The sequence below is a fragment of the Macrobrachium rosenbergii genome, chromosome 27 (genome assembly GCF_040412425.1).
Source record: "Macrobrachium rosenbergii isolate ZJJX-2024 chromosome 27, ASM4041242v1, whole genome shotgun sequence".
Taxonomy (NCBI): domain Eukaryota; kingdom Metazoa; phylum Arthropoda; class Malacostraca; order Decapoda; family Palaemonidae; genus Macrobrachium; species Macrobrachium rosenbergii.
In genome coordinates this window covers 31,437,281-31,449,598 of record NC_089767.1, presented here as the reverse complement: position 1 = coordinate 31,449,598, position 12,318 = coordinate 31,437,281, and the positions used below count along the sequence as shown (strand labels likewise).

The window sequence follows — 12,318 nt, the reverse complement described above, 5'->3', positions numbered from 1 at the left end:
ATAAGAAGCTGCAAAGGTGCTCTTACTGCTCAAGCAACAGATCAGGACCACTGACCCAATGGCTGAAAGGCCACTCTGTGCATACAAAATTCACAATCAGTATGTAAAAAGCTAGTAAAGAGCTGAAATGAAACAAAGAAAATTAAATCAGGCTAAGTGTTTTGATCATCATTTCTTGTAGAAAAGGCAGAAGTTCAGGCAAACCCAAGACCTCTAAAATCACTGAACAATGGTCATGTGCTCATATGCATTACAATACTTATCAAGTAATGCAATGCACAGCAGCACCTTCCTCTAAGTAAGAATGAAGTATCTTGGATAATCCTGTGACAACTAAGGGACTTCCTTTGAAGTAATGGGAAGTCATAATATGATGCATATTTTTAAACCACAATCCCAAAAATCTAACTAATAACAGCCTTACTTACCGGTGAAGTTGGAGCAGAAATCTGAGATGTCTCACTGTTAGTACTACTATTGCTGGCCCCTGCTGTAAGACGGGCCAAACGCTTCTTCCGAACCTGGAATGTAAAATGAACCCTTAGTAATGTACTTTTTACAATTTTACCAAAAGATGTTCTCTTAACAGTGAAAGACTACAAGGAAGATCAATGAATAAAGGATGAAATGCCTTAAATGGAAATATATTTCCACATCATCAGACATAACTTTCAGCAACAGCTCATAGTCTAAGCAACACAAGGACCCTTCCTTCATAACTATACTCTAGCTAAAATTCACTGTCAACATTTACCACTTCACCAGTCAATGCAGTTTCACTTTACTATCATCAGTTATAGAGTACTATAGTATTAGCTACAAAGACAGCATTCTTAACAGTAAGAGAAATTTTTCTTTCAAATTTTCCCATTTATATATTTTCCCAAGTTTATGCAGGTTCATATAACTATCATCAGTTACACTACTATTTTATCTACACGGATCAACAATTTTACACTCCATTCACAGTCTCTTCACTTAACTCATATTTTAACATCCACACCTCTTATTCTTTTTGGAAACAAAACACCATTGTCTCAAACCTTGTGCACCAAGCCATCCTGTCGCTTGGCAAATCTCATAAACCATTTAATTCCCATCAATACATTATTTAATAAATTTTTAATAATTTTTGTTGTTGCGATTCACTTGCTTTAAGTTCTCAACCTTCTCTAAAACTGGTAAATTTTTACTTTAAACATAACACTTCTCCAGAACTTATGATATTTTTTCCATCATTTTAATGCATGCTATGAACAATTCCAGCATTCATTTTGCTAGATACTGGACCCCCTAATATCCTAAAATTATAGGGAGCTCCAGTGAGAAAGCAGGGCTTTGGTTGGGGAAACAAAACAACTGGAATACACAACGTATTTAATCTAATCAAACCTAACCTGTGGCACCAAGTCCCTAGGCCTTTATGCAAAGTCAGTAACAACCTTCATTGATATACCTGTATCTAGGTAAGAAATTTGCAATAGAGTTATGATTTTTGTATCAAGCATATGAGACTTGAGAACAAAGCAAAATGAACTCCAATATTGAGACTGGTATTCAAATACAAAAATATGGTGAAAATAGAGCTTTCCCACTGGGGTTCCCCGTAATTGTTACACAGGCTAAGCTATAGGCTAGGGTGCAATTTTGGGGAAACTCAATGAGTAGTTAGCCTAGCACCAACAATAATGATAAAGCATGCATATCTCAAGCAATAACTGGTCTGGAAAATATATGGTTTAGGCCACACACTTAACAAAAAAATTAATATGTCATTTAGGCTACTTCACAACAAAATTAATATATCATAGCATTATCAATTACCCTATGCTAACCACAGAAGCTCTGGGGAATTTCATTAACAACTGGGTAACCATTGTTCTCTGAAGGCTGGCACTTGTATTTGCCAATCTTAAGTCACATATTATTGATGAAATAACTAATTAGTTTCTTAGTAAGACGTAAGCCAGGCTGGTTCGCCTACCATAATAGGCTAGGTGTCAGGCGTGCACTATGATACCCTACGAATACCTAATCGTGTAGGCATCTACACAATACACTTTGTGTAGAGCTCACACAAGAGTTTAACAGAAATAATGAGAGACTACAATAGGCCTTGGTTTGGGGCCCGTAAACAACAAAGAAACAAAAGACCTTTGTCACAAAAGCTTCGTCATTTCTCATTGGCTCGAAACCAACCACTTGACTTGTGTCATTTCTCACCTTCACGGGTTCTATATTAAATAAAAGGGCAAACCAAACGGTCAAACTATACCTCATCTTGATCTATCTGGTCCCCCATGGCAAAAGGAGGCTCGAAAAAAAAATCTCCCTAAAAAAAAGAAAGAAACCCGCAGTGACTCCTCACGCGACGATGTGAAATCTTTGTTTTGATGTTGCTGTGACGTCACAAACCAGCTGGTACAAACAAAAGACCGTCGCTCTGCACAATGCAGATCGATTACTTCATTAAAACAAATAATTCAGCATTTTCATCCCTGGCAATAACCCGAGATAACATATATTGAATTATTTATATAATTCAACTGGAGATAAATATCAGTATTTTGAGACTTCTTAAAAGCAATAAAAAAGGTTGTTATAATTTTACGCTTAACTGCGTTTAAGGTCGTGAATGACTGAACCGTCTACATTGCAAAATCAGAAGTGCATTTCATTGCATGTTGAATATCAAAAACTACATTTTATTGCAATTCTAAGCTTAGCATCCATATTAGTTTTTTCATCATTCAGTAAATGTTACAGCCAGCAATACGAAAATAGACGGCTTCATGGGTGACTGTGTTAAGACGATGCTGGTTTGAGATAAGCTACGTGACGTCTCATTTAAACTAGAACGACGACTTGAGTGCACTGTAAACCCGTAAATGAATCACACAGGTGTTTTATCTTTACTATGGGTTTCCCAGTGCAGAATATTTAGTGAATGTTCTGTAGATTAAAAAACTGGACTTTATTTCGGAGAATGACAAAGGTAAAATAGAAGCACCTACCGAAAGATTATAAACAAACCGTCGTTGAACGATTTTTTTTTTATCGTGGATGTGCACGCATTTGTTATTATAATAAAATAATAATACCTTTTGTTTATTTACTTACGAATCCCTATTTGTCCCCGTTCCTACATGTATTTGCGTATTTATATATATATATATATATATATATATATATATATATATATATATATATATATATATATATTATATATATATATATATATATAATATATATATATATATATATATATATATATATATATATATATATATATATATTCCCTAATTATTAGTACATACAGAAAAATAATATTGTTTTTTCTTTCCCATCTTTTTTAAATGTGACGTTAGGTAAAGTACAAGGTTATTTAATTGCGTAAATTAAAATCTCACATCGGATTCCAAAACCTCAGTATCATGTCACTCACAAATCATCAAGACTATTTTTGCTTTCATGCTTAATGAGGTTTATCATTATGTTTCAACATACTCCTCCATATGCTGAAGACGGTTTATCGTTAGTGTTTCAACATACTTCCTATACAGAGTTGCTAGGACAGGGCTAAGTGGACTGCCCACGTATTTTAAATGAAAACCCACTACTGGAAACTGATCTTTTCTAGATAATAGCCCACAACAAAGTTCGGGAGTCGTTATCTAGGACTAATATTTCTTGGGGGTCATTATGATATTTACAGTCTTTTGTTTATGTTTTTACGGCAATCCCCAACGGGCTTGTACTAAACACGCCGCAAAGGTGGATACATACCGGGCTAAAATTTTACCCTTGGGGGTCACTATTTAGGAAAGATCCCTGGGAACTCATAGTTATTTACACGAGTAGATGATGTTGACCCAACCATGCCTGACTGTTCTTTGGCCTCCATACTTTGGCCTTCCATATTCTTGGTTAGTTAGGTTTGTGCTTGAAGTGCACTCAAGCATATCCTCCTTTCCTTGTTTATTCACTTATTCGTTATTCACGTCTTTTATTGACTTATTTCAAGAGTTGAATATTGACAAAGGTTATTCGTTATATGTTATATTTATTTAAGTTTTATCTCGAATATTCTGCACTGTCTTCTTCACACATGGGCAACGTTCCATCACTATATATGACTTGCAAAACGCCGGAACCACACACTGCTCTGAAATTTATGGTTGCAAAACACATTCACACGCAATATATATATATATCTATATATATATATATATATATATATATATGTATATATATATATGTGTGTGTGTGTGTATACAGTAAAGTATATGTATTATATATATATATATATATAAATATATATATATATATATATATATATATATATATATATATTATATACATATATATTTATATATATATATATATATATATATATATATATATATATATATATATATATATATATATATATACATATATATATATATATATATATATTTATATATATATATATATATATATATATATATATATATATATATATATATATATATATATATATATATATAATATATATATATATATATATATATATATATATATATATATATATATATATATATATATATATATATGAGACGCAGCTTACAAAAAGAAATTATTAAAAAGAACAAAGTAATCGAATTACGTAAAGCTGCTTTACTCAAAGTAAAACTACAACTGATCGACTGACTGACAGCTATCTGGCGTCACAACATCTAAAAAATAAAAAATAGTATTGCTCACGCCTATCAAAACTGCAAAACACTGCCTATCCAGCAACATTATATTTATAGTTTTTAGATACAGTCACCATGCAGTCAAGCGTATCGGCTTCTAAGACACTCGCCAATTGGAGCGAACAATTTACAGAGCATTAGTAAAAAAAAAAAAAAAAAAAAACTAAATACTGCGCCGAAGTTTCTTCGGCGCAATCGAGTTTCCTGTACAGGTATAATGTTGTATGAAACTCCCAGCCACGGCCCACGTAATTCTCAGCTGCGCCCCACGAAACTTTTAGCCACGGCCCGGTGGTGACCTGTGTTGTTGGTACCCATAGCAGTGCCAGATACACGATCATGACTAACTTTAACCTTAAGTAAAATAAAAACTAATGAGGCTAGAGGGCTGCAATTTGGTATGTTTGATGATTGGAGGGTAGATGATCAACTCACCAATTTGCAGCCCTCTAGCCTCAATAGTTTTAAGATCTGAGGGCGGACTGAAAAGGTGCGGACGGACAGACGAATGGCTGTCTCAATAGTTTTCTTTTACAGAAAACTAATAATGTTGGTTTCTTCTAATAGAGAGCGCTGAGTCGGCCGTTAAGTGATCAACAAGCGTAAACAAAACTAATGACGTCATCCCTGGCCTGTATTTCGTTTTCTTTCACCGGGAGGCATGAGAGAAACATTGGATAATTGGAATTGTAATATATAAAATTTAAGCCAAACCCCAAACGCTGGGACCTTCAAGGCCATTCAGGGCTGAAAAAGGAAAATGAGAGTAAAGGAGGCTTTAAAGGTGTAACAGGAGGAAAACCTTGCAGTTGCACTACGCAACAATTGTTAGGAGAGGATGGAAAGTAAGATGGCGGAAAGGGAATATGATCGGAGGTACGGTAAAAGAGATGAAACGGGTTGCAGCTAGGGTGCCGAAGGGACGCTGCAAAGAACCCTAAGTCATGCCTACAGTGTACCGCATGAGGAGAAAGAAAACTGGGGTATGAAATTGGGGTATATGTGTTAGTAAGTGAATAACATTCCTGCTACATCTAATGAGTAGTCATGGTACGTTTTCTAAGGCATTTTGATCTGTAATCACTAGCGGATGTCCTGGCGGGGGCATCTGGGCACGTGCCCCCCCTCATGAAACACAATGACAAAATAATAATATTGACGATTTACATAATAATAAAATAAATGAGAAATGTACATATGGGAAAAACATTAAAAATCTATTCTAGAAATAATAATAAAATTTTGATGAAAAAAATAATAACAATGATAATAGTTACAATAACCTTAATGATGATAATAACAGATTCGGTATTTCCCGATAGAACAGGCGATTGCTGTCCATTTCATAATTTCTACTTAAATACTGAACGATGTGCTGAAGAAAATATATTATACTATATGATACGACAGAAATACTTCATGCAAAGGTAGCATTTTCCAGTATATATATATATATATATATATATATATATATATATATATATATATATATATATATATATATATTATATATATATATATATGTATATATATATATACACATACATATACATATACGCCTATGAAAATTGGTGGCCCCCATGAAATTATTCTGGATCCGCTAGCACCTTTAGTGACCCGGAAACTTACATTATTGAACTTAGAAAGCCCACCGAGATTCGCTAGTCGCAAGTGTATCGTGGATAATTCCCCATGTAATGAAGAGGACTGCCCGATTCTCCGTCCGAGAACTGTGTTTAAAAAGGAAGGGAGAAGAAGAGACGAGAATCAAAGTGGGAATCTCTCTCTCTCTCTCTCTCTCTCTCTCTCTCTCTCTCTCTCTCTCTCTCTCTCTCTATATATATATATATATATATATATATATATATATATATACATATCTAAGTATATAATTTACTTGATTGATTTTTGTATTCGTATTTATTTTTAATTTCTCTTTATTTTTATTTTTCTTTTTTTCTTTTTATGTTTATCATACATGCATCCTGTTTTTTTCAGCTTAATCCATCTTGTTCTCTTCAGCTTAATCCCTCGACGGGGTCGCTGCTTTGAACGAGCCTTCTCAAAGGACAAATTTCAAATATCACGCATACATACAGAGAGAAAATAGAGATAGAGAGAGAATGTATATTTAAAAATAAAAAGAAACAATACTATAATGAGAAAGGAATATCAAAATGCAACGGCAGAGAGAAGGAAACGGATATGTGATGAAGCCCCACGAGGACCCCTCTTGACCTTCAGGGGCCAAGTACACACAAGTCAAGTCTTTCGTCAACTCTGCAGAGTTATTTTCTCACTTCACACACACACACACACATACACACATACACATACAGGAAACCTGTAAGAAGTAATGGGTAGGTCTATGTCATCTGTCAGTGCACTCACGTGTTACACACACACACCGAATGAGAAAGCTCTTCTTCTCTTTGGGAAGGACTTGGTCACTAGGCCTACTCTGATCATATAAATAAATGACTTAAATTAGAGCCATTCCAGAGCAGACTTCTTCTCTTTGGGAAGGACTTGGTCACTAGGCCTACTCTGATCATATAAATAAATGACTTAAATTAGAGCCATTCCAGAGCAGACTTCTTCTCTTTGGGAAGGACTTGGTCACTAGGCCTACTCTGATCATATAAATAAATGACTTAAATTAGAGCCATTTCAGAGCAAACTCTTCTTCTCTTTGGGAAAGGACTTGGTCACTAGGCCTACTCTGATCATATAAATAAATGACTTAAGTTAGAGCTATTTCAGAGCAACTCTTCTTCTCTTTGGGAAAGGACTTGGTCACTAGGCCTACTCTGATCATATAAATAAATGACTTAAGTTAGAGCTATTTCAGAGCAACTCTTCTTCTCTTTGGGAAGGACTTGGTCGCTAGGCCTACTCTGATCATATAAATAAATGACTTAAATTAGAGCCATTTCAGAGCAAACTCTTCTTCTCTTTGGGAAAGGACTTGGTCACTAGGCCTACTCTGATCATATAAATAAATGACTTAAGTTAGAGCTATTTCAGAGCAACTCTTCTTCTCTTTGGGAAAGGACTTGGTCACTAGGCCTACTCTGATCATATAAATAAATGACTTAAATTAGAGCCATTTCAGAGCAAACTCTTCTTCTCTTTGGGAAAGGACTTGGTCACTAGGCCTACTCTGATCATATAAATAAATGACTTAAGTTAGAGCTATTTCAGAGCAACTCTTCTTCTCTTTGGGAAAGGACTTGGTCACTAGGCCTACCCTGATCATGTAAATAAATGACTTAAATTAGAGCCATTTCAGAGCAAACTCTTCTCTTTGGGAAAGGACTTGATCACTAGGCCTACTCTGATCATATAAATAAATGACTTAAATTAGAGCCATTCCAGAGCAGACTCTTCTTCTCTTTGGGAAAGGACTTGATCACTAGGCCTACTCTGATCATATAAATAAATGACTTAAAATAGAGCCATTTCAGAGCAAACTCTTCTTCTCTTTGGGAAGGCAAACTCTTCATATAAAAAAATGGCTTTTTAGGAAGGACTTTTGGTCACTACGCCTACTCTGATCATATAAAAAAATTACTTAAATTAGAACCATTTCAGAGCAAACTCTTCTTCTCTTTGGGATTCTGATCATAAGTTCATGGCTTAAATTAGAACTATTTCAGAGCAATTACTTGCACTATACGTAGGTCGTTTCATTGCGGAGGAACTAGGAATTGGAGTATAAAATTTAGGCCAAAGGCCAATCGCTAGGACCTATGAGGTTATTCAGCGCCGAAATAAATGTCGAAATAATTGTTAGGAGGGGTTGGAAAGTAAGATGGAAGAAAGATAATATGAACGGAGATACAGTAACAGGGATGAAAGGGGTTGCAGCTAGGGGCTGAAGGGACGATGCAAAGAACCCTAAGTAATGCCTACAGTGCACCGCGTGAGGTGCGCAGCAGCGCCGAAGCTGTCTCCTCCCCTTTGTTGTTATTTCTAGAAAATTCGAAGCCCCGCCGCTTTCAGCACAGAAGCGTTCGTTTTGTTCGACGATGAGGTTGAGATTAGCAGGTGCGTTCTTTAGAGACAATAGCCTTTCGATCACAATGAGGGTGGGGTGGTGGTCTTAGGCGTCAACAAAGGAAAACAAAAATACTCATAAACGCTCGTTTGCTTGCCTCGACACGACGTCTTGGAGCTTCGCCTCCACTTTGATGAAGGTGCCCTGAGCTTGCAACTTTACAATGGTTATTTACAATTCTTGTGTCGTAGTGTGTAACTTGGTGCTCTAAAATCCTTTTAAGTTCTCAAAGATTACATGGCAATATTAAGTAAAATTTTACTGACTTAAGGAGCGTGTGCATATTAGACTCGATTGCTGTTCATAATGGTCTTTCTGAGTTTTGACAGGATCAAACGTTTACATCTTTTATTGAAAATAAAAACGAGTAATGACTCTTACCCTGTGCTTTCTAACCTCAGCTGCATTGCTTTATGATTTTTGCTTCTGAGCTTTTTTCTGTTCCCTTTGGTTTGTTAACAGCTGTTCTACTTCTTGAAAAACTGTCTTCCACCAATTTAGAAGCCTGATTCAAGATTAAATCTTCTGGACCAGCCTCAGGTGATTCCAGAAATCAGACTTCCAACAAACGTTATGTTATGCAGTGAACAGTTATATATAAACTGCCAGCTCAAGAGATCAGCTATTCATAGCAATCACCTTCAAAATATGGATTTCACTGTGTTCCTCTGTGTTTCATGAGCCCTTTTATTTACCACTGGTAAAGGGACAGGTCTGTCTTGACCTTAGAGGCGTAGACATTAACGCTTTGTGTAAGTTTTCGTATGCCTTCCTTTCTTTTCTTACACAGCAAAACCTGGTTTGTGCTGCTTTGCCAGTTTGTCTCCCCATCAGGAAGAACAGCAGGGTCTTCTTTCGACTGCAGTAGGCAAGGTATTAAGGAGTAAATAAGTTAGATACAGGCTAATTTTAAATCTTATTAAACGCGCAATTTGCAGCTTGCTGAAGCTATAAGCTGAATTGCAGTCGCTAGTAAATAATCCTTAAAAGTTAGAAAAGTCAGATATGTGAAGGTAGCGATTGTTTGTCAGTCTATGGAACCAAGCTCTTGTCAAGGGACCCGGGAGGTGAAATGAGCGAAATCTAACCAGATGACTGACGGGACATCTATAATAACAAAAGGAAGAAAACAAACAAATCTTTGGGTGGTTATTTTTCGAGGTCCGAAAAGAAGTGGAAATGAACTCAAGCCGATGAAAAATGAACTTTAAAACGATAATATTCTCTGAGAAAATATCTTTATTTGTCAGAAAATGAAGACATGCTTCCAGGCTCTTCATTAACGAATCATCTTTGTAGGTCAGAATTGGGGAGGACGTTCTCCATGAAAAGACGAAATGAACTTTAGAAATATAAAATTTACAAACAATAATTTCTTTGGCTTTCCATCTCAAGCTTTCCTCTTCATCCATGCTCTGAACATCTACCGTTTTCTGTACACCATCATAAGTCTAGTTGGCAAAGGATTTGTCGGTGCTACTTTTGCTTATCTGCGCGTCACCTACTCCGAGGTGCTAGTATACTACACACCGTATGGTAAATGTAAAGTAAACGGCCGCTCTGAGATATCGTTTATTAATATAATTTGTCGACCACACAGTATAGAAATGGGTGTATATAATACTTTAATCGCCGAGGGGCTAGTACTAAACACGGCGTCCCAAGGAGCTTCCGCCATGTTTAGTACTAGCACCTCGGAGCAGGTGACGAATAGATAACAAGCCACGGTAGCACCGATTTGTCTTACTCAGCCACAACATCATCTGTGCACGAAGGTAGGAAGTGGATGTTCTCAGATAATTTCCTAAGACACCACACATTCTCCTTCATGCCACTCTTATTTCTCAGCTGAGATGGGTGGCTCCAAGCCCTCTGACTCTGTAGAGTAAATTAATCCGTACTTTCAAAAGGAACTTTCCTTTCATAGCCAGAATTTATGAAAGCATCACTCCGAGGTTTGAAAGAAACGGAACGATTTAATATTACGAAACTGCAGGGATAAATGTTATTAAGCATGGCGTTTTGGTCTTAAATCTCTAAAAAATTTTATTCTCCGTAACTCAGTTTTAGCTGTCAAATTTGACAGTCGGTAATGTCACAAAATAGCAGACTTTTTCTGAGGGCGTTAAATGCTGTCAAGTTTCAGAGTGCAGTTTTGCTAACAAAATCTCTCTCTCTCTCTCTCTCTCTCTCTCTCTCTCTCTCTCTCTCTCTCTCTCTCTCTCTCTCTCTCTCTCTCTCTCTCTCTCTCTCAGAGAAATATTAACAATTTTCAACTCCAGAAAGATTATCTTATAAAGTTAATGAATGACATAAAAAAATCCTTGTTCTCATTTCCTCCCACCTCTCTCTCTCTCTCTCTCTCTCTCTCTCTCTCTCTCTCTCTCTCTCTCTCTCTCAGAGAAATATTAAAACTTTTTAACTCTGGAAAGAACATCATTATAAGTTAACGGATGACAGAATACATCCTCCCCCACTTTTTTCTTCTCTCTCTCTCTCTCTCTCTCTCTCTCTCTCTCTCTCTCTCTCTCTCTCTCTCTCACACACATGCGTTATATACCTGAGTAACGGATAATCATTTTGCTTAGGCAACGCGCAAGGTTTCTCTGACCTTGAGGAAAGTACTTCCATCTAGTGGAACCGTCTTAAGGTGACGCAACCCTTTTTATTTCCCCTTACATCCATTGTAGTGTTGCTTTACTGCGTATCTTATCAAAGAGCTTAATAATTGTATGCAGGATTACTATATGCATGCGTGCTTATATATACAAAATTGTATTTCTGCGTCCATATATTTAATGTTCGTACGTATTGATTGGTCATAGCTGTTTGAGATAATAAAAATAATAAAATAATAATAATAATAATAATAATAATAATAATAATAATAATAAAACCAGCAGTCGAATAGGATGACTGTGATGGGCCAAAATAAAATTAATAAATTATTATTATTATTATTACTAAGAAAAATATCAAATAACGTCATAAGTACTTATAACCGATTTAATATACAGTACATAATTAAAATAAAAGAACGTAACAAATAATAACACAAAAACTCCAAAATAAATCTCTAAGAGCCTAAATCTAAACTTGATTCTATTTTCTTTAAATATTTACAGATTCAGTGTCTCTTATTTAACTTTCAAAGCAGGTTCTCAATAAAACTTACAAATCGTCAGTAGGCACTTTACTATGGCTTCCTACATAGGGCTTTACTTCAGTCTTCCAGTACTTCTCTACAGTAGCGGATCCAGAAAAATTTCATGGGCCACCAATTTTCATATTATACATTTTAGTGATCAAGTCCACGGCAGGTCGATGAAAGCTATAAGCTCTGTACATATATATATTTTTAATGAACTATGTTCTGTAACAGGAATTTCATTGTGGACTTTACCTAACACACACAACACATATATAGAGGCCTATATATATGTGTATACATACATGTGTATATATAATAGATTTTCCCCATTTTTATATTTCCCATTTATGTTATTATTATCTAAATCT

At 35.6% G+C, this 12,318-nt stretch overlaps 1 protein-coding gene and 1 long non-coding RNA gene across 4 annotated transcripts in view; one reads left to right on the top strand and one right to left on the bottom strand.

Annotated features, from left to right (window-relative positions):
- The window catches only part of LOC136853553 (uncharacterized), a 231,466-nt gene that overhangs the window by 212,474 nt on the left and 6,674 nt on the right, over positions 1-12,318 (top strand). The window lies entirely within an intron of this gene.
- Ube4B (Ubiquitination factor E4B) overlaps positions 1-12,318 on the bottom strand; it is a 38,846-nt gene that overhangs the window by 24,704 nt on the left and 1,824 nt on the right. The window contains exons 1-2 of one of the 2 annotated variants that reach the window (XM_067129268.1): positions 2,276-2,449; positions 429-521 (exon numbers count right to left, since the gene is read on the bottom strand). In XM_067129268.1, coding sequence (XP_066985369.1) covers positions 429-521; positions 2,276-2,302 — 120 coding nt within the window. In that variant the 5' untranslated portion in view covers positions 2,303-2,449. Of the gene's footprint in view, positions 1-428; positions 522-2,275; positions 2,450-12,318 lie in introns of those variants that run through there. The other variant, XM_067129269.1, reaches the window with a different exon arrangement.